This window comes from Schistocerca americana, chromosome 3, assembly GCF_021461395.2.
Source record: "Schistocerca americana isolate TAMUIC-IGC-003095 chromosome 3, iqSchAmer2.1, whole genome shotgun sequence".
Classification (NCBI taxonomy): domain Eukaryota; kingdom Metazoa; phylum Arthropoda; class Insecta; order Orthoptera; family Acrididae; genus Schistocerca; species Schistocerca americana.
Window position 1 is genome coordinate 539,525,335 of NC_060121.1, and position 22,388 is coordinate 539,547,722.

A 22,388-nucleotide genomic window follows, 5' to 3' on the forward strand; every position below is an offset into this window, starting at 1 on the left:
AATTAATTGCATTTGATAATAAGCACCTGTGATTGTTTCACGTGATTTTAACACCTCGTAGTACACGATACCGAGCTGGTCCCACCAAATGCAGAGCATGATCTTGGAGCCATAAATATTGAGTTTGGCCATCAACGTGGAAGTATGGCTGGGAGATCACCATGATTTTTTGCGTTTAGGGTTTTCATAATGAACCCATTTTTCATCCCCGGTCACAATGTGCTGTAGAAACTCATTCCATTTTTGCCTCTGAAGCAACTTTTTACAAACACACAAACACCGTTCAATGTCTCTTGGTTTCAGCTCACACGGGACCCAAGTTGCTTCTTTCTGAATCATGCCCATAGCCTTGAGACATTTTGAAATGGCTTGCTGTGTCGCTCCCACTAATTGTGCCAATTCATCTTGAGTTTGACGCAAGTCTCAACTCAGCAATGTCTCCAATTCTGGATCTTCGAAAACATTCTCTCTTCCACCACTATGCCAGTCTATGACATTAAAATCACCATTTTTGAAGTGTTGAAACCACTCACGACACATTCTTTCACTAAAGCATTCTTACGATGCAAACTTGAGAGCAGTTGATGAGATTCAGCTGCTGTTTTCTTCATATTGAAACAAAACCGTAACACTTCCCACAAATCACGAGAATTGGGCTCTTAAACTGACATTTTCAATCAAGAACAACTTTGACACATTGACAAGTCAACTAATGTTTGAATGAGCTTATGTTGACCGAGGTCCAAGCTAACTTCCTGATGTTTGCGATATGTTTCTTTCGACCGCTACTTGCCGTTGTTGCCACCTATCAGCAAATTGCGGAAGTAAAGTTGTACACCTTTTACATGCCCACACACAAGTCTGAGAACCTGGGAACACATTGCCAAATTGGATTGAACATCATTGCCTCATCCATTGTACAGTCCAGATCTGGCACATCAGACTAGTGGACTTCCGTCCCTTCAGGCCACTTAAAGATTCTCTACAGGGAACACACTTTGAAGATGATGAGAGTGTCACTCATGCAGTGAAAACATGGCTGCACCTACAGGATGAGCTTTTACAAGCAGGGAATACATGCTCTTCCACAACACTGGCTTACAGCCAACAATGTGATGGAGACTACATAGAAACATAGGACTTGGACAAAACATGTTGTTGTATATTGTCACCAAATTCTGACTCTTAACAATAAATATGTTCTGAGAAAAAATATGTGGGGCATTACTTATTGAACAACATTCGTAAAATGTTTGACAGGTAGCAAAACAGATTTTAAATCTATCTCAAAATCATTTCTTCTGGATGACTCCTTCTATTCCTTAGATGATTTTTTAATTTAAAAGCTGGCAGCATGTAAAAAAGTTTTTAAGTGTAGTTGCATGAGTAGGAAAAAAATTAATATGTATGGTAATGTTAACATTAATCACATACCGTATACTGTAAGCTCACTTTTTCCACATCATTTGATAAAAGAACTGATCGAATGCCTTATGGGACATGTAACTAACAAACATTGGTTACCTCACCTGCTATGCCATTACCAAAGCTGTGCTGACTACCAAAGCTCCATAAATTGCAAAATTCTTTGTAGTAGTCATAATCTGAAGCACGGAGCACTCCCTGTGATGGTCTCTCATCGCAGAAAAGTTTCTTGTCAAGACTAGCATCAGAAGTGATTTCACATTGTGACATAACCCACAGGATGAAAGCTGACTACTCCAAACAGATGACTGGCCTCACTAAATGCCATGATAATTCATTAGCAGGTATGCTATCGATTTACATTGATTTCAAGTAGGGAGACTGAGATGCAGTATTGCATGGTGGGACATCTGCATACAACACGGTGAAGCCAGACACAATAGGCTCCACAATCATGAGGCCAAAACCATAATGGATACACCGTACCCATTTCAGTGGGATGATACTCAGGATGGCTACATGAAAAATTTCATTATCAGAACTGAAGAAGCAAGGCAGATGACTCACATACAGACCCTGGACAGCCAAGAGAAAGACCAAGAGTGCTGTAACATGAAGCACTGGGCAGTGAAATAAAGCCTGGGAGACTTGGTTTGGATTCTTTTACCCATGCGGAACAAAGGACTATTGGAAAAGTTTCTCAAGCACTATTGTATATACTGGAATATTTTTGTATGTAAAAATAGGAACACTCTTGATTCAGGAATTCAGATCTGTTGTGGCTGTACATTGGTGTTCGTAATAAATGTGCTTTCAGTGCTATATGTTGTACTTCATTGAAAACATTGCTTTCGGATTTATATATGTGCATGGTTACAATTTGACAATATCTGATAACATCAAAGATAACACTTTTCAATTCTGTATCAGGCTGTGCATTAAGAAGTAGATTGGATTTCATTTCTAATGTATCTTATTCTTGAACTGTACTGAACTGAACGATAGACTACTTATTACAGCACCACATGTAATTAAGCATGGAATATAAAATACATTTCATTGTCATCCTTGTTTGTCATAGCTTTATGTTGATCTGCCTTGTCACTTCATTGAGATGAACAGCAAATGACTGAAATAAGAGCTTTGCTTCACCATGTTTAACCATTGTGTTGTTAATCTATGAATAAATTAATAGTAGAGTACATATTAGTTCCCATAAGAAAAGTGTGTAGACTTTTTATCATATTTTCTCTCTGCATAATAAATTTAAAAAAATTGTTGTTAACTGTAAATTTCTGTGCATAAAAATCAGTATGAATCTAAAGATTGCACCAACTTCATACTAATGTTACTAGTATTCTTAAAACTGATTTGTTTATACATCTGATGTAAGCATCAGTTTATATGTAGTGATGATATACAGTGATACCTTCGGCACAGTTCAAGGAATGAAAATTTTGGTATTGGACTCTGAAATAAACTTTATTATCCTAGATATGTGCTTTAATTAATGGTGATATCCAAAGCATGCGTGAGCTGACCTTACATTGCTACTTGGACTCGTCTGCAAAACACTATTTTCTTGTCATTGTATGGCACATACAAGAGGTTATGTATGTTTGAAGGACTCAGGTTCTTCCATGTGCCTGCTCAGCCCCAGTAACCCTCACCTGTTTGATACGATCTTCAAGTAAACTTTCTCCCATCTGTCATCCACATCACAGCAGCTGGTTATGTATTAATTCACAAATTTAGGATGTTGCATCCATTGCTCTCTAGTTGTGCACTCACACTGTGCTGAATGACACACAAAGCAGCCTCTGTCTCTTTTGACAGCAGCCATGAGACTAATGCCTTGGCAACTATAATAATGACAAGACATGTCTATACCTCTTCACAACAAGACCTGTATACACCTCTTTACAACTATGTGACAATATATACAACAATTAACATTCAACCTATATACAGTATGTTCATTTTAACTGAAGATATTGAAATATTTTGAAAACTACACATCGGATAAAAAAAAAGTTATAATGGCAATTTGTTTGTCTCAGAGGGGAACATCCAACGATACCACACTCAACCTGTCTCCCCACTCCGTGCCTAGGTGGCAGGATGCAACTTTGAAATCTTCAATGGGAACTCCCATTTTTTATTGCAGATTATGATCCTACAGCAAAATCTACACGTTTTGTCTGAAGCATTTTCTTCATTTTGCCGCAGATGGCACTGTAATTGGAGGAATAGAAATGCGTACACAGTTGTAATTAACGACATGCTGCTCAGTTGCCCTTGAATATCCAATGGCATGTACAGCTCTACCTCTATGCTGCAAGGGTGTAGGACAGGCCAGTATTTCATAATTTCTAATTGGAAAGCCCATTCGCAACGTTATATTCCTGCTGTATATTGAACAGAGGACTGCTCGACACACCACTGTGGCCATGTAGCATACTACGACGGGAGCTCATGTACTGTGCAGATGTAGAACAGGTAGCAGCTCTAAACATTATAATACTTCTACAGTGTTTATTGTCTGCACACTTACCTATCATTTGGAGAACAGACATGTAAGAGGACAATGAATGTTGCAAGCACAGAAGAAAAAATTGGAATGATTCTGATGTATGGAGAATGTAAAAGCAATGTTGAGGCTGCTGTTGCCTGGTATGCCAAACATTTTCCAGAGAAAGCTCACTTTCATGCAGTCTTTTACAACATTGTGAACACCTTTATGTCTGATTGCAGCATATAGACCGGCAGAAGGAAACAAAACTAACATGTTACAGGAGAAGCTAATGAAATAGCTTTACTAGAAGCAGTGCACCACAACCCATGGATAAGCACCCAGCAATTACACCACAATTCCAGTATGTCCATAAGTAGTATTGTCACAATACTGCATCATCATCATCATCATCATCATCATCATAAGTAGCATCCATACCACGTGTTATTGCATCAAGAACTTCATGGTACTGGGTAGTGTTTTGTAAATGGGCACATTAACAATTGCAAATGACCCCCACTTTCTTTGCCAAGGTATTTTCTGATGAGTCTACATTTACAAACCATGGTATCATTAACCAGCATAACTTGCATTACTAGAGTGTAGGCAAAGCCCCATTGATTGTGGCAAGTTGGTCATGAACATCCTTGGTCAGTTAAAGTATGGTGTGGCGTCGTGGGGAACAAACTCATTGGTCTATATTTTATTGACAGCACATTGAAAGTATGTAAATATCAAACTTTTTGGAACAGGAACTACCGGTACTTATGCAGGATGTTGCCCTGGACATTCGACAATGTACTGTTTGGTGGTGATAACTTGACAGTTTTGCTAGTGCTGCTAGAAGCAAGGAAAATCAGAACTACTTGAAAGATATTCATTTATTTCCAAGTGCTGCCAATGTTAAGCTGCCTCTTAGACGTGAACTATTATGAAAGGCCTGTGTCCACTAGCAAATAACTTCCGTAAGCACTTGCTGAGATTTTTGCACTAGAACAAAAACTTACTCAAGTTTACTTCTTCAAGTCACCGGGGCAAACTTAGTTCAGGAACTTGCTGCAAGTACTTTTGCAGAAGAGCAGTAATTCTCAAAAATCAGAGCAGTGCTCACTGCCATTGCGTTATTATTAATGAATAAAAACTGCAACAAAACACAAAAATAAATAAACAGAAAAAATGTTGGAGGAGTACATATTGATGTTACCTTGAAACACTATTCAATTAATCAGAAGACTCACCTGTATTAAAAACTTTGAGGATGTCGTATACAAATTTCAAATGTTTTGTCTCTCTTGTATAATCAACTATCCAATAACAGGAAACAAAAATGTGGTGTGGTGTCTCATCAAGAAACTGTCTTTTAATTACTCTTCAATTTTTGCAAGCAGTTTTTATTGCTTTTATCACAAATGTAATGCATTTATGTTTAAGGTACCATGGTGTGGCATCATGGGGAACAAACTCATTGGTCTATATTTTATTGACAGCACATTGAAAGTATGTAAATATCAACTGCTAAAATTTAGCGACATCTGTACTGCCATTCTATTTTGCCTTCTGGTGAAACAAATTGACTAGTTAACACATTTCACACTTAATTGACTGGTGGTGCCAATTATGTGTGTTTAGGGGCTCCAGTGGTACATCTGTTTTGACCCATCTGTCTTTGCGGCATTCTCCTTTTCGACACTGATATTTTTGCACTGGTACTGAACACACACAACCTCTATAAGTTTGAGAAAAACTTGCATGAAATGACAAATGTGGCAAGTATTTTCAGCAAGATGCAAGAAACTAGAACAAATTTTAGCCCTGCAGCGGTGTGTGTGCTGATTTGAAACTTTCTGACAAATTAAAACTTTATGCCATATGAAGACTCGAAACTAGGAACCCAGTCTGGCACACACTTTTAATTTGTCAGGAAATTTCATGCAAGAAACTGTTTCCACTAACCTGCAAACTTCTAGAAGTTGTTGAAACAAAGTAACTTCGATGGGAGGGGAGAGGGGTGTATGCAGATATGACGGTTCCTATTATTCCACCCAATTATGTGATTGTATAAATAATGCACCATAGCACAGCAAGAAGTTCAACAGAATGCTTAATAAATGTGATTTCAGGATTATGATGTTAGAGTGGTTGTGAGTTAAGCGAATAAACTGCAGTGACTCTATTAGGAAGGCTGAACTATTATGTAAAGTAAAACATACCAGTTGTGAAAATGAACATAATGGTTAAAAACTATGAGAGCAGAGGCCACAAAATAGTCCCTTTACCATTGTACAACTGCTGTCTAAATCCAACAGATCTGGCATGGGTCAAAATGAAACACAATTTCAGTGAGGAAAATGTTACTGATGACATGTCAAAAGAAAGATTGCAGAATCTCGTTAATGCTGCTTTCCTTTCAGTTGTGCACTGGACTGGCAATGTTACTGCAGGGAAAGTGCAGCAGCTAGAGCAAGAGTTTTGGACATGAGATGGAATAATGCCAATGGTTATCGATGAAGTTATCATCAGTATCACGCTCTCGAGTAATGGCGATGATGATGATGATGATGATGATGATGATGATGATGACGATTATGATGGAATGGTTATTTCAGGCACAGTTAATTACACTTGGTAGACATTACTGCTGTGCTGTGTTTAATAAATGTAGTGTGCAAACAGATTCCAAAAATCAGTTTTTGATTTTTGATTCGTAGTATTATAAGTTGTACATTAATCAACTTTCATTTTTCATTATTTGTGATGAATGAATAATTCAGAAGTCACAGGTAAAACTCATGAAAATGAATGTGTCCACAAATCAGGTGATTTCCTATTCGACGGGAGTATCACTTAAGTGGACAATATTTCTACGAATGTCACCTCCGACTTTGTGTTAAGCACAGTTTGCAGGTAGTGGTGCCAGCACTGTTACAAGCAACAGACTCTGCCTTCCCCTCACTACTCCTCTCCCCTTGGCATCTGTTATGCGGGGGCACTGCCCTTCCCGACAGCCACCACACCAGTTGTCAAGTTATTGTGGACAAGCGTTATATGGGTCGAGCATGACAGTTACCCTTCGCATTACACAATTGAAGCGCATGAGGTATTAGACTGTGTTTACACTTGTTGGTAGACCGGCAGATGTTACCCTATTAATTGGCCTGCTAGGTCACTGGATTTAACGTTGCTGGATTTCTTTTTGTCAGAATATTTAAATGATACAGTGTACCAGCAAATACCAACAGGCTGTGAAGACGTGGTCAACTGAATCAAAAATGCCTGTGCTGACATTCCTGCAGATATGCTTCTCTGCTGTGTATGGTCATTTGAAAAGTGGAACACTAAGTGTATTGAAGTTGGCAGTACTATGTTTGAATGCTTATTCTAACTGGAAAAGTACAATAGCATTCACCTGGAGCCATGGCCACAGTAACATGTCAAGTAGTCCTCTGTTCATTGTGTTGGAGGAATACACTGTTGCGAATGGGGTTTCCAATTAGAAGTTATGATATACTGGCCTGTCCTACCCTCGCATGGAGGTGGAGACCCACATGCCATTGGATATTCAAGAGCCATTGAGTAGTATGTTGTAAATCATGATTGGGTACCAATTTCTATGCCTCCAAATACAGTGCCATATATGTTGAAACAAAGAAAATGGTTTGGACAAGATCTATGTAGATTTTGCCATAGAATTGTAATCTGCAATAAAAAACACGAGTTTCCATGGAAGAATTCAAAGTTGCCACCTACCATCCACACACGGGGTGAGGGGGGAAAGATAACCTGAGAATTGCATGGACATTGCCTTTCATCTTTACATTTGAGGTGACTATGAGAGAAATGTGGAAATGTTTTTAAGTGTTTGGCATTGGCTGGGCTGCTTCCTAAATCGCAAGGTTTCTATGTCTGTAGACAGTCATATATTGGTCCTGTTTTTGCAGTCGATAGGCCAGTGCTCCTCTTCTGTTACAAATTCTGCTGTTACAAATTTTGTATTTTCAATTACAATGTTTAGTTGCTTTATAATATATAACTTGCCTGTCACAATTATTTTTAATTGTCCTGTTTGTAGATACGTCCAGTTCAAGAAGGTACCTGGAGGGAATCGACAAGAAAGCTGTATAGTAAATGGAATTGTGTGTACTAAAAATGTGGCTCATAGGTCCATGGCTGCTCGATTAACAAACCCCAGAATACTACTTTTGGGATGCTCAATAGTCTATCAACGCATTGAAGGGCGACTTCTGTCTCTTGAACCTGTCATGATGCAGGTATGTCTGAAGTTTCTGAGATTAACACGTTTCAGTTGTTTCTTTTTTATTCATAGCATGAGAAACAAATTAAAAGTGGCATATAATCAATAGTCATAATGGTAACAGGCATGATAGTCAGGAAATGCAATTCCATTTTTTGGATACTGGTAGGGAATGAAAGAAGGTGGGTGTGAAGTGGAAGTTTGTTTGTGTGTGTGTGTGTGTGTGTGTGTGTGTGTGTGTGTGTGTGTGTGTGTGTGTGTGTGTGTGAGAGAGAGAGAGAGAGAGAGAATATATTGAAACAGAGAAGGAGAAGAGAGTAACATAGGAAGTAGGTACAAAATAAATTATAAATAAATAGACATAAAATTTTTAAGAAGCAGAATAGAGTACAATTGAAAGTAGATATGAAGTTTCAGAGTACGAGCAAGTTGTGGAAAATGCCCATGAAGTGGACTGGAATTTAGAGAACCGCCATTTGAAGCCAGCTGCTGAACGATTCTACTGCCACTAACATACGTTGTGTGTAAGGACCCTGAAGATAAGAGAAATTAGGGCTCATATGAAGGTGTATAGACAGACGTTTCTTCCTTACCCTGTTTGCAAGTGCAACAGGAAAGGAAATGACTAGTAATGATACAGGGTACCCTCCACCACGCACCATGCGGTGACTTTCAGAGTATCTTTGTAGATGTAGATGAAGAAGAAGAAGGAGAAGAAGAAGAAGGATGAGGAAGACACTGTTATGAACTTAAATGAACTTGGCAAAAAATAATTTGACATTTGTTACAGCATCTGTTCCATCCCAAGTGTTTGAAACCACTCTTCCAACAAGGAGGGATCAAGATGAACTGAGATGTTTGTAAGCACATGGATGTTTACTATTTTTTACATATTGGACATCGATAACAATGATGTTTGTGTGTGCTTATTCACTTTATGTATCAGTTTGTTGATGATTGCATGTAAAACCACGCATGCCTTGGGAAAAATATTTGCCATTTACAGGAAAATTAAAGATACCTTTGGAGAATGAAGAAGGACCTGTATGAATATAAAGAGCTCATATGGCAAACTGTTACGAAGCAAGGAAGGGAAAGCCAAAAGGTTAGTGGAATGTATAGGAGGACTGTACAAGGGAAATGGACTTGAAAGCAATGTTATGGAAGGAGAAGAGGGAGTAAATGAAGATGAGGTGGGAGATGCAGTAGTATGAGAAGAATCTGATTGAACACTGAAAGATTTAAGTCAAAACAATGACTCCTGAGTACATGACATTCCATATTGAGATCCTTGGGAGAGCCAGCCACAAGAAAAGTATTTCATTGGGTGTGCAATATATAAAAGGGATATGAAATACAGGAGTTGGAAAAAAAATACGCAGACACTGCAAGAAATGCATGTTTCAACTGAAATGCAGATGCTATCCATGCCTGTAGGTTGCACTGTTGTATTTGACCACGAATGGCATCTGTGCAGTGTTCTCAGTACATTGAAAGTCACAGTTAGAACTGTTCTATGTAGATGTGAGTGCTTTATGTCAGAGCTAAGTGGATACAAACATTTGTTGTTGCTTGTTAAGTGAGTGCTTCCATAAGCAAAGCAGCTGAAGTGTTTGGTGTTTAAAGAGGCACCATGTTGAAGATTTATGGTGCATTCAGGGAAAGCAGAAAAACATTATTCACTAAGTCACAATTTGGATGAAAGTGTGTGTTGAGTTGTCATGACAGTCAGTCATTGAAGAGGATTCTGATGAAAAATAAAGAGGATGACAGCTACAAAAGTCATTGCAGGACTGAATGTCACACTCGTGAACCCTGTCAGCACCAAAAGAACACAAAGGGAGCTCTGTAAGTAAGAAATTGCAGAGCAAGCTGGAATTCCAAAACCATTTGTCAGTGATGCAAATGCCCACAACTGTAAAACATGGTGCCAAAGCTTTAAAACCTGAACCATGAAGCAATGGAAGAAAGTAATATGATCGGATGAGTCTAGTTTCACACTTTTCTTACTTGTAGCCGAGTCTACATCCCAAGAAGCACAGCAGGGGTTTGGTGATGATTTCAGTAGCCATAATGTGGTACTCATCCACCTTCATAGATGAGTGGTCATTGTAGAAGGCTGGCATGCCGAGCGCCTGGGACTGATTCCCAGTACTGCCAAGGATTTATCCATGGTGAGAAGATTAGTGTGGGGTGCTCTAAGCCTCATGATGCCAATTGAGGAGGTACTTGACTGAGTAGATGGTAAAATGGCCAGAAGTGCAGTGTGCTGACCACATACCCCCCCCCCCCCCCCCCCATACTGCATCCACATGATGCATCAAGACAGGGGATGACACCATAGACAGTCAACACTCCTTGGGCCATCACTGTCTGGATGAGGAGCTCGTTATATTGTGTTATTCCATTGGCTCCATGGTTGCTCTGTGAGGTCACATTACTGCCTAGGATTATGTGACCATTTTGGCTGATCAGGTCCACTGCATAGTACAGTGTTTATTCCCCAGTGGTGATGGTGTGTTCCAAGATGTCAGGATCTCTGTTCACACAGTTCACATAGTCCAGGACAGGTTTTGGGAGCACGATGATGAATTTTCACATCTTCCCTGGTCACCATAGTCACCAGAACTCAGTATTATCAAGGCTTTGTTATCTACTTTGGAGAAAAGGGTGCGTGATTGCTATTAGTCTCCATGATCATTACCTGAATTTGCCACTGTTTTTCAAGAAGAATGGTATAAGATTCCCCTGAGAACCATACAGGGCCTGTTTTCTTCCTACACCATATTAGGCATGGTAATGGATTGTGTTTTTGATGTTTCCATATTTTTGTTGACTCCCTGTACTTCGAGGAGAATGTAGTAATTACAATTCCAAGGGAGGCAGGTACTGACAAGTGAGAGTCCAACCAAAGCCAAGATTTCAAAATATCAACATAAATTAATTTATAAATAAGTGAAAAACCTGGTAGAAGCTGACGTTGGGGAAGTTTATTTTGGGTTTCGAAGAAATGTGGGAACACGAGAGGCAATTGCAGATTTAGAGAAAGTTTCATTTTTTTTTACTGGATTGCTCTCTCTTAGATATTGAAGTAACAAGGGTAAGGTATGGGGAGAAAAAGGTTATTTAACTTACTAGGCTGCAGCCAGAATACATGGAAGGGAAGCAATTGTTGAGAGGGGAGTGAGATAAGGCTGTAGCCTACCTCCAAGTTATTAAATCTGCACGCTGAGGAAGCAGTAAAGGAAACTGAGAAGAAATTTGGAAATACGATTAAAACTAATGGAGAAGTAATGAAAATTTTAAGCTTTGTTGTTGATATTGTAATTTTGTCAGAGATGGCAAAGGACATAGAAGAGCAGCTGAACGAAATAGACACTGTCTTGAAAAGAGATTATTAGATGATCATCAACAAAACTGAAATTAGGGTAGTAAAAAGCAGTTGAATTAAATCAGTTGATGCTGAGGAAATGAGATTAAGAAATGAAACAGTAATGTAGTCGTGAGTTTAAGCTATTTGGACATTAATGTAACTGATGATGGCTGAACCAGAGAGGATAAAAAAAGGCAGACTGGCACTAGCACAAAATTATATTGAAAAAGAAATGTAAATGTTATAAAGTATTGTGTAGCAGTAGCAGTCTGAAGTGTAACTTTGTACAGCAGCAAAATGTGGACAAACAGTTGAGATAAGAAAAGAAGAGAAACTTTTGAAATGTTGTGCTACAGAAAAATGTTCAAGACTAGATGGATAGACCAAACAATTGATAATGAAGTACTGAATCGGGGAGAAGAGGAGTTTGTGGCACAACTTGACAAGAAGAAGGGACCGGTTGATATGACATGTTCTGAGGCATCAAGGGATCACAAATTTAGCATTGGAGGGCAGCGCGGAGGGTAAAAATCGTAGAGGGAGACTTAAGAGATGAATACACTACCGTATTTACTCAAATCTAAGCCGCACTTTTTTCCGGTTTTTCTAATCCAAAAAACCAAATGCGGCTTAGAATCGAGTGCAAAGTAAGCGGAAGTTCTGAAAAATGTTGGTAGGTGCCACCACAACTAACTTCTGCCGTCGAATACATGTAGCACTACACAGGCATGCTTTGAGCTTTTTTTCTCCACCTCGAGTTTCGACCATTGCATTTTCATACATTATCCAATGAAGTAAATACAAATTCCGTATTGTCCATCTTCGAATGTAACAGCATTTCAGTGTACTACGAAAATCCGACTGGCAAGACTGTTTGGGATGTTTGTCAATATGGCCAACTCTACGTTCTGAATTTTTTCCTACCTGTGAGAAGAGATGGTTCCTTATAGGAACTTTTATGAATTGTGAATCACATGCAGTACTCTCTTCACCATAAGAATAATACGAATACAAACATTTTGCTGTGTATTCTTTTGTGTTTGCTGCTAACTCATTTAAATTCTGTCTGCCTAATAAACTACGAAACTTAAGTGAGACAACAGCAAACGCGGAAGAATATACATATCATGTCATGTTTATATTCGTATTATTCTTATGCTTAATAGTGATACAGTCAGAAATGAAGCACAGCAATTGACTAGATTTTTAAATCTAAGATGACTCTAATTTCAGTGCAGAATGTAATGTACTAAAGAGGCGTGTGCAAAGATTTTCAAACGGAGAAAATTTTTCGCTAAACTCTCGTTCAGAACATCTTCTATCATATGCTGTCTATTATTTGGTTCTTGTTGATCATTATCAAAGAAAGTAGCAGTGTAAGCAACAACAAATAGCAGTCTCTTGCCATTGTTTCGCTAATGAAACAATTCCTCTCTCTCTCTTTTTTTAATTGTAAGTGGCGGTAGCGCACACAAAAGCAAGCCAAACCGCGAGCGGCGACAGGTCGTAAACACTGATTATCAGGATGCGACAAACAATGCGTGACACAGTACAGTAATGCATTTTCAGCTTAGAGTGACGTAAACACCTATAACAAAGAGAACGGAACTTATCAGATCAAAGAAAAATAAGCAATCAATTCAAACCAGACGAAATACGCGAAAAAGGAAGGGTACCCGAATAAATACGGACGGAGCACCTGACACATAGCAATGGCTACCTGATAAAGCTTAACTGCTAAGCTTACGACTCGAACCAAACTACTGTAGCTGTATCGTCATTCATTCGACCTAAATTGTGTCTCATATTACAATGAACCAACTTTGTTTCAATTTGGAGCTGCGGCCTAAAAATTTTCTCTCACTTTGAGTTTCGAGTCTCAAATTTCAGGTGCGGCTTAGGTTCAGGAAATTTTTTTTCCTTTGATTTCGAGTCTCATTTTTCAAGTGCGGCTTAGATTCGAGTGCGGCTTGGATTCGAGTAAATACGGTAAGCAGATTCAGAAGGAAAGTGTGTGTGTTTACCTGGGTAAGGGGAGGTTGAGGGGGATGAAGAAAGCAAAAAATTGTGAGGGAGTCCTTAGTATGAATACAGTAAGCATATTCAAATGGATGCTGGTTGCAGTAGTTTATTCAGAGATGAAGAAGCTTGTGCAGGACATACTAGTGTGAACATCTGCACCAAAAATTCTTTGATCCGATAACAACATCAACAACAACAACAAATTCAGAAATTGCCCAAATGTCTATTACATTCGAGCTTATGCAAGATCAAAGAACAGAACTTTACTAAATTCCACTCATGACTGAAAACAGAGTTTTCTTCTTTTCTCTGTGGAAAAGAGAAAGTCAGTACTACTATTGCTCTTTCCAATACCTTTCAGGAACATGCTTGAGAGTGGTGGTCAACTTTTTAAAAAAAAAAAATAATGCCATTGTGAGTCATGCTTTGGTACATACACTGGCAAATATATTTTGTTGATGCTGTTTATGCCATAGGATTTCTTCTGAATGTCAGGTTTCGTAAATGACTCTTCCTTTTCACTCATAGAAAACAAATCCAATAGAGCTAAATTTGATTGTCTTTGGTTTATAAATGTATTTCTAAATCTTCATGGGGTGCCCTAAGACTGCACAAAAAAGTGTTGTAGTGCACTTTTAGGTTAAAACACGCATTGGTGTTTGTGTGAATGGTATATACTCTAAGGCTTCAGGCAGTCCATCTTCTTCAAAAATCAGCTACAGATCTGATTAGGAGACGCAGTAGAAGGTGCAGCAACCATCCTTTACAGGGACAACTGAGTAATTGCCAGTCACTATTTGGTTTAGATGAACAGAGATTTTCTTTATTAAAATAAGGTTTCATCAGCTTCAGTATAGTAGTGCTCAAGCCTCTTCCAGAAGTCAATGAATAGGTATGTGGGAATGGAAATTGATTAATAATTGCTTGAATAATTGGAAAAATTGATGGGAAAGAAAAGTTGAAAAATTTGAAGGTAATTTATGAATCTTTGCACAATGCTGGGTGAACTTTAATTGACCAACATGAATAGAACTTTAATATCAATACATTCAAGGTCAATAAACATATTTTACGTTACGCACTGCTTCACATTAATTCTGTTGTTTAGTTTGATTGTGACAATGTCGATGCAGGAATGCTCCTCTGGATACTGTGTAAATTCTTCTTGTCTGCACTGAGACTTTTGATGCAGGATCTCGGCAGCGAGGGAAATGATGAACAGATAGGAGTTGATCTCTTAACCATGCGAATAAATATTGCTTTTTCTAATAACTTTCCATAACACTTTTAATGACCAGTTGAAATACACATTTTTAACAATGCTCATATGATGGATCCAAGCATACATCCGTACACTACTGTGAAGATACATGAATTAATAAATTGAAGGGTGTATTTCGTACTTTGTTTCATACAGATATTTAACGATGTATCAAAACATTATCCTTTCCACAAAATAACTTGTTAATTTACCTTTGGCACTGTCTATAATTCATTCAGTTTATATAGAAAACAATGAAAAAATAATGTGATTCAATACATCAGTTTATGACAGGTCTTATGGTTTTTCCTTTTTTTACTTTGTTTTACTTGGAATGATTAAACAAGCTGCTGCAAACCAAATTTGAATTGCATTAACATCTTGGCTTGGTAAGAGGGAAGTTGATGATCATGCAAAATCAACCAGACTAAGCTCACAGACTGATCTGAGTAATGTAAATATAGAAGGATTTTCTCTGTTTAATAAAGCAGAGCCTCATAGCATTAAAGCTCCAGATGGACTCCCTGAGACCCTTTTCTCATGACTATTAATGATTCACCAACAAATATTTCATTTCTTGCATTGTATGTATTTAGAAACATTCCCTGGTTGGGGAAAACCAACTAATGGCCTCCATCCACATTCCTTTCCAGTGGTGATCTGCTTGAGATGGCTAACCTGCCACAAAAATAAGGAATATGGGGCAGAACCTAAAGAATAGGCTTTGAGTGGCAGCCAGGTACACTGAAAGAGACTGCAAGATATTATTCAACTATCGAACTTGTCCTGCATCATACGTAGAAAAAGCTAAACACCCCACATTCAAAACTCTCACACGCATAGCAACTGTCATCTTCAGCTGCCTAGGCTCAAATGTTGTTATTCCGTCTCATATTTTCCATTGTTGGACAGAACATAAAGTGACACTGAGAATACATGTAATTCCAAGAGATGTGCTTAAATATCCTAATGGCAAGGTGACTGCTCCCTTAAAGCAGGAACTCCTCCTGTGAGTTCTGGTCATATCAAAAATTTTCATTTGTTTCAGATGTGTATTCCATATTATATCCTTTCTTCTGTATGATAGCATTTCGTCAACAGAGTCTTGAAATGTATGTTTAATTGTTTTCTTTGAAAGGCACATCCATGAAAATTAGATCTAACAGCATTTGTCCATTTCATCAAGAGTTAAGCATCATTGGCAGATATAGAGTTGTGAGGACCCCTTCCTTAGCAAATATGGGAGATTTTAAGATTCAGTTTGTTTTGTTTTACATTTAATATTAAACTGTTGTTCGTAGACATCAATACCGCTCAAAGTATTACTTAATTATCATGTGTTATAAATCCTCGACTGAATCACTGTATACAAACTAAGTTTTGATTAGTATTATATAGTGGAAATAATAATCTGTTTTTGATGATCAAAATTGCTGTATGTTTCAGGAGCACGAATATCTGCGTAATGCAGTTGCACGTATTGTGGCCTTGCAACCAGATATTTTGCTTGTAGGGCGTGGAGTGTCTCGTCTGGCACAGGATTTGTTGCTTGCACAAGGAATAACCCTAGCACTGAATGTACGTTCAAGTGTTTTGAATCGAGTGGCACGCTGCACCAAGGCAGACATTGTCTATTCTGTTGACGCACACATTGGTCGTCCTCAACTTGGAACTTGCCATTCATTCTACTTGCGTACATTCCACATGGAATCAGGTTCTAAAAAATGTTTATTTGTTTATTATCTTGCATATTTATACTGAAACTTGTGTAAAGTTAGCAGAATATTTTTAATTTTATGTTTTCAGTGTACTTTTTCTTCCGTGGAATGAGCACCTTCAAGATTAGTTATACAGCTGTATAATAATAAACCAAATAGTTTAATTAAACTGTGAAAGTACAAATAGTTGTAATAATCACAGGCAGTGATACCTATTCCTTCATAATATTTGATTCTGTATAAACTCTTTTTTATTCGTCATAAAGGATAGGAACAAAATTATTGGAACAGCCTGCCATTATTTGGGAGTAAGTAAAGCTGTCAGCAACCCCAGGCCTGACACCTTGTACCTGACTTTGAGTTCTTATTCTGAGTACATTGCATGATGAACATTTACATCTGCACCTGCGAAACACTATGTAATGCATGGTAGGAGATTCTTCCCAATGTATGAGGGTTGAATGAAAAATAATGCCTCCATTTTGTTAATTGGGTTTGGATAGGAATATTTTGATAAATCAAATGCAGAAATAATCCTTAGAATGTGATCTTTAATTACCAATATTCACTTTTCCACATAATCACCAGCCAATTGGATATGTTTCTGCTAATGATGAACAAGTTTTCTGAATCTGTCCCGGAAGAAGTCGGCACTCTGTTTCCACAAACACAGTCTCACAGTTTTCTCAACGTCTTCATCAGAAGCATAATGATGTCCCCGCAGTTCGTCTTTCTTTATCGCGAACAGACAGAAGTCAGACAGTGGTAAATCTGGACTGTATGGAGGATGCCGTATGGTGGTGAGATTCAGTCTGTGAAGTTCTGCTGTAGTGGCACTTGAAGGGTGTGGTTTGGCATTGTCATGCTGCAGGAAAACATTTCCCTTTTCCTTTCAGACCCTTGTCAGCTGTCATTTCAGAGTTTGCAGTGTTGTGATGTAATACTTTGAATTTATTGTTGTTCCACAATCAAGGAAATCAACATGGATAACACCATCTGTGTCCCAGAACACTGTGGCCATGGTTTTTCCAGCTGAAGGCTGAGTCTTGAATTTCTTTTTCTGGGGTGAGTCTTTGTGTTGATATTCCATAGACCAACATTTCGTCTCCAGGTCATAATGGTGTACCCATTTTTCATCTCCTCTCACAATTTAAGGAATAAAGGCGTCATCTTCATTCTCATAACGTGAAAGGAGTTCGTGGCAAATTTCAAGTCTGTGCACTTTCATTTCAGGAATCAGCATCCAGGACATCCACCATGCACAGATCTTCCGATAGCGAAGCAAAGCTATAATGTGACCCACACATTCTTGTGAAATGCCAATTGCGATTGCAATTTCTCTTTGAGTGATACTTTGGCAGTTTCTGGTGATTAAGGGTGGCAGTGTGGTACTGATGGTGCAAAACTCTCACTCCCCCTTGGCTATCGAACTTACATGGAGTTGTTTCGCCGATCTTCTTTTTATGATAGCCGGCTGCGATGTCTGTGCAGGAAGATAAGATGCTGCTTTGGCAGATTTTTTTTTTTTTTAAATTACTCCATACAGTGAAGAATACTTTGAACTCAATCGCACTGTATTTTCATCACACATAACAGTTTTCATACAACTAAAACATTTTCATAAGCTCAACATCTTCCGGTCTGTCAGGAACTATCACATTCATTTTTGCATAAATACAGTATACAAATCTCTCAAAGTTTAACAAGACAACTGTCCAGACTTTACGAAAGTAAGAGAATGAATAATAACTAATTGTCTTTTCTCTTCTTTCAACAACATTTGAAATTTTCACACAATAATGTGTGATGCCGCACGGAGTACAGTGCATTTATTCCTTGAGCTGGACGTGTAACTTCTTAGGCGGGCTCAGCGACTACCTGCCCACACTGATCATCCGTCTGATACACGTCCGTCCCGCACACACATAATTGTGGTGCAGTAGACACACTTCTACTTTACCACACTTATCTCGAAAATAACACGTGTTCGAGACGGTGGAAATACGAAGGTCTCCAGAATAATTCTCGAGGCATAACATATCCCTCCCCTTAGCTCGAACACACGATATTTTATACTTTTATTGTTTTAGCCGTTGGGTGCTTCATATATAGCTCTCTCATGGACCTTTTGACCAATGTAAACATTATAATAATGACAAGAATCTTTCTGTTCCCTTTTCAATCACAAACTCCAAGTGTGCATTTCCCAAGCATATGCTGTTATTTGCCCTTACTTCGCATACTACTTTTTCTAAGTATGGATTTATTCAATACCTTTTACAATCTGGAGGAACTCTGGGTAAATAAAGGTGTTCTTTTCAACACATGTAACTTCACACAAACATAACAATGCGAGCGGAAATGAGAATTCAAACTTACCAGAATAATCTCCACAAATTTGTGACTTTTGTTACGATACTACCCTTTTCCTTTAGGTGCAGTACCTATACCTTACATACGGGTTGATACTATGAAAGCACTTCCTCCTTCTGTTTTGGTAGGTATGACCCTTTAAACAAATTCCTAATATACTGTGGTACAGGTCGACCCTCTTCTTGGTGCCCCTGCCCTCACAGTATAGGTCAGCCTTTCTTGGATCTGCCTCTCTGCCATTTTCCATCCAATCAATGCTGGGTGCGCCCTCCTCCTCCTTCCTGAGTAGGCTTCATAGTCCATTGCCCTAGCATACATCTTTATAAACTGTAGAATTCAAATACCTCTTAGAGCAATTAACATCCTACTTCACTCCTTACACTCGCTTCTCAATACTTTCTTTAATCCTTTAGAGTCCTCCATTACTCTTCCAGTCCTATGTTCCCAACAGAAACCACACTTGGAAATTATATATATCCCATTATCCTACAATTCGTCAGAATAGTTGTTAGACTGACACCAATTCTGTCTATTTAAAGTAGACGATGTAGCATAACGAACCACAATATGTTCCTCCCTCTCTCAGGTACACATACTAGTGTAATACCATCATCATAACCATAAATACTCTTAGCTCTTACATATATGAATATATCCATGTACATACATTTACATGATGTGGAACCATCACCTCACATAACCAGGTGCACATATCTGTCACTATGTGCACAATTTTCCCCCTCCAACACATGACGTTCCCACATTATTATGAACTGTTCTCTTCCTGTTTGTGTCTTTGTGTTTCATTGTGTGTATGCATATGGGTAGTAGTGTAGCCTGATTCTTTGGCCAGTTTATGGAAAATAAGTTGAAGGTTATAGAAAACCACGGAAATTGAGGACGACTTCAGCGATAGAAGTGTATGAATATGGACAGAGGGAAAGATAGACTGGTACTCAAAAGAGAAGTAAGAAAGGAAAAACTAGAAATGGTTGCAAATATCGAAGAAGAGAAGGAAGATAGCTCCAAAGACAGGAAACCCTTCCCAACCCCCTTCCCCAGGATCTCCACTCTGCCAGTACTTGAGTGAGAAGCCGGAGGAGGTATGATGTTAAATGTCTCCTGCAGAACAGACGTTCTCACCTTCGCCTTTGAAGTCCGTGAAGAAAGATCTTAGCAACTCCTACGAAACTGTAATGGTGAAGAATGTCACACTTGTCTGCGAGGATCGTTTGTAACCAATACCTCAACTGCCCACCCATTTCAAAATTTATATAAACCCTCCCCATACACATCCCATTTCACAAAAGGTATAAATTATTCCGTAATAAGTAGAAAACTATGCATCATATCATCGCATGTAGAAATTATGTATCATATCATCATAAGTAGAAATTATAAATACTATGTATCATATCACTGCAAATATAGAAAGATTCATATTGTATCATATCCTCCAATAGTTTAGGCCCGAGTCAGACCTAACTATATGTTGGTTGGCTAGGGGGATGGCCAGAGAGACTGACTGGTTAGGCAAAAATAGACCTAACAATGCATGGAGACTGCGTTGGCTGCTGTCAACGCTACAAACGAGACCCCAGGACCAGTCACGAAGACCAGCAATGATGCTCCCGGAATAACTGAGGAGGACATTCCAGCAGTTATAATTTTTTTCCGTTGCCATCCATGAGTATCTCTGCACACAGGTTCATATGAAAAACTGGTGAAGAGATTATGTTCAAAGGCTACTTTCGGCAAAAATAAAACCTAACTATGATCAGATTCGAGATCCATGATGACTAGAGCGGAGCATGCTGTCAATTCACATATTATGATATATTACCCTGTGCTTCAGTGTTGACTCATTATAACAACCCAATTCATCACGGTGAATATAGAAAGGGGAATCACAGCATTCGTAAAGCAAGTAAGACTGTGTATATTGACGAGATCACTACCTACACACGAAGAAGTATGACTTTGATATCAACCCTGCTTGTTGGCTACGTCTAGATGAGTATGCCCAAGTACTGAACTATATGACAGTAGAAGAGGAAGAAAACAGAATACAGGATAGTATAAGACTTGAAGAGAATTTGATGTAGGAAAATGAATATAGAAGTAACACTGAACCCAACTTGGGATCTGACAGTCATCACTCCACCCATTAACACGGAATGTTAACGTCCCTCCTGGGGAACAATGTGACTCCACCCAGATGCCATGGATCTGATCTTAACCTCACTTGAGCAAGTGCAGACCAGCACTTGTCATTACATTTTGTGTGAAAGTCTCCCCTCAACAAAACAACTACCACTTTACTACTCAACACTACATTCTGTGAAGCTACCCCTTTCTCTATCTTATTCTTGATAAGTTTAGATTCCTTCCACAAATTGTCTATGCCTTTTTTTAGTATCATCAAGTTCCAACATTAAACGTGGTGTAACGTTCTCTGTGTTTACCCTTTCGGCAACTTTCCGATTGATTAATTCCACTACCTGTTCCTCCAGATCGCTTATATTTATGGTGTCTGAGATTGCTAGCTTTTCATTAAAATTCCTCTCTACCGCATCTACATGAGTGTTGACCCCTACAATTTGCGATTGGACTATAGGGATCAGTTTGTCTTCTCTCTCAATGGTATCTTTTAAGGTATGTAATCTCTGTTTCATTGCATTGAATGTAACATTACATACACTTTGAAATGACCCTAACTTCTCATTAAGTTCAGACTCTATATTGGTACACTTTTCCTCAATATCAAATTCTAATTTCTGGGTCAACTTCTGAAGTTGATCATCCTGGGGTTGGTTAAAGTCCGTAAACATTTGATTCATTTGTACAGTTAAAGAATTACTTAATTCATTCTTTAAATCTACTCATAAATTTTCCACTCTATCATTTAACACCTCAAATTTAGAATTTAAAGCTTCACCTTGTTCTTCTAGTTTTTCACTTAAAGACAGCTTTTGGTCACTTAGTTCTTGTCTCTGTACATCTAACTTAGTATTTAACTGAGTATTCACTGAGTTTAACTTCAGACTTAGTCCCTTAATTAAATTTGCTACTTCAGTCTAGTCGGGCATGACCTTAGTCACTGTCATTGCCATGGCTGGTTCTACAGTTTCTGTAGGTTGTTCCTTCTCCGTAGTCCTAAGTTTCTTTGATCTTGTGATCATTAAAAAAAATCACCTCTGTGAATAATGATCATCCTAGTTTACCTTCAAATAATTACTGTCTTGAGCTCACCCAGCGTAGGTTTGTAGACTGTCTCAGTGAGGTGTAGAAACGGCACTGGTGGACCAAATGGGTGCCGGCAGTGTCAAATGTTGTTCGCGGTGTCGGTGTCGGCAGGTGCGAAGTCAGCAACTCAAACAGCAACCAGCAACAATGGCAGGTTACTGTGACTGTGTTGGCTTCGGCTGGTTACTGCGTCGGCATCGGCT

At 38.6% G+C, this 22,388-nt stretch overlaps 1 protein-coding gene across 2 annotated transcripts in view; it reads left to right on the forward strand.

Annotated features, from left to right (window-relative positions):
- The window catches only part of LOC124605327 (1-phosphatidylinositol 3-phosphate 5-kinase), a 364,356-nt gene that overhangs the window by 144,839 nt on the left and 197,129 nt on the right, over positions 1 to 22,388 (forward strand). For both annotated transcript variants that reach the window (XM_047136933.1, XM_047136934.1), the window contains exons 11-12: positions 8,010 to 8,208; positions 16,295 to 16,562. In XM_047136933.1, the coding sequence (XP_046992889.1) occupies positions 8,010 to 8,208; positions 16,295 to 16,562 (467 nt within the window). The remainder of the gene's footprint in view (positions 1 to 8,009; positions 8,209 to 16,294; positions 16,563 to 22,388) is intronic.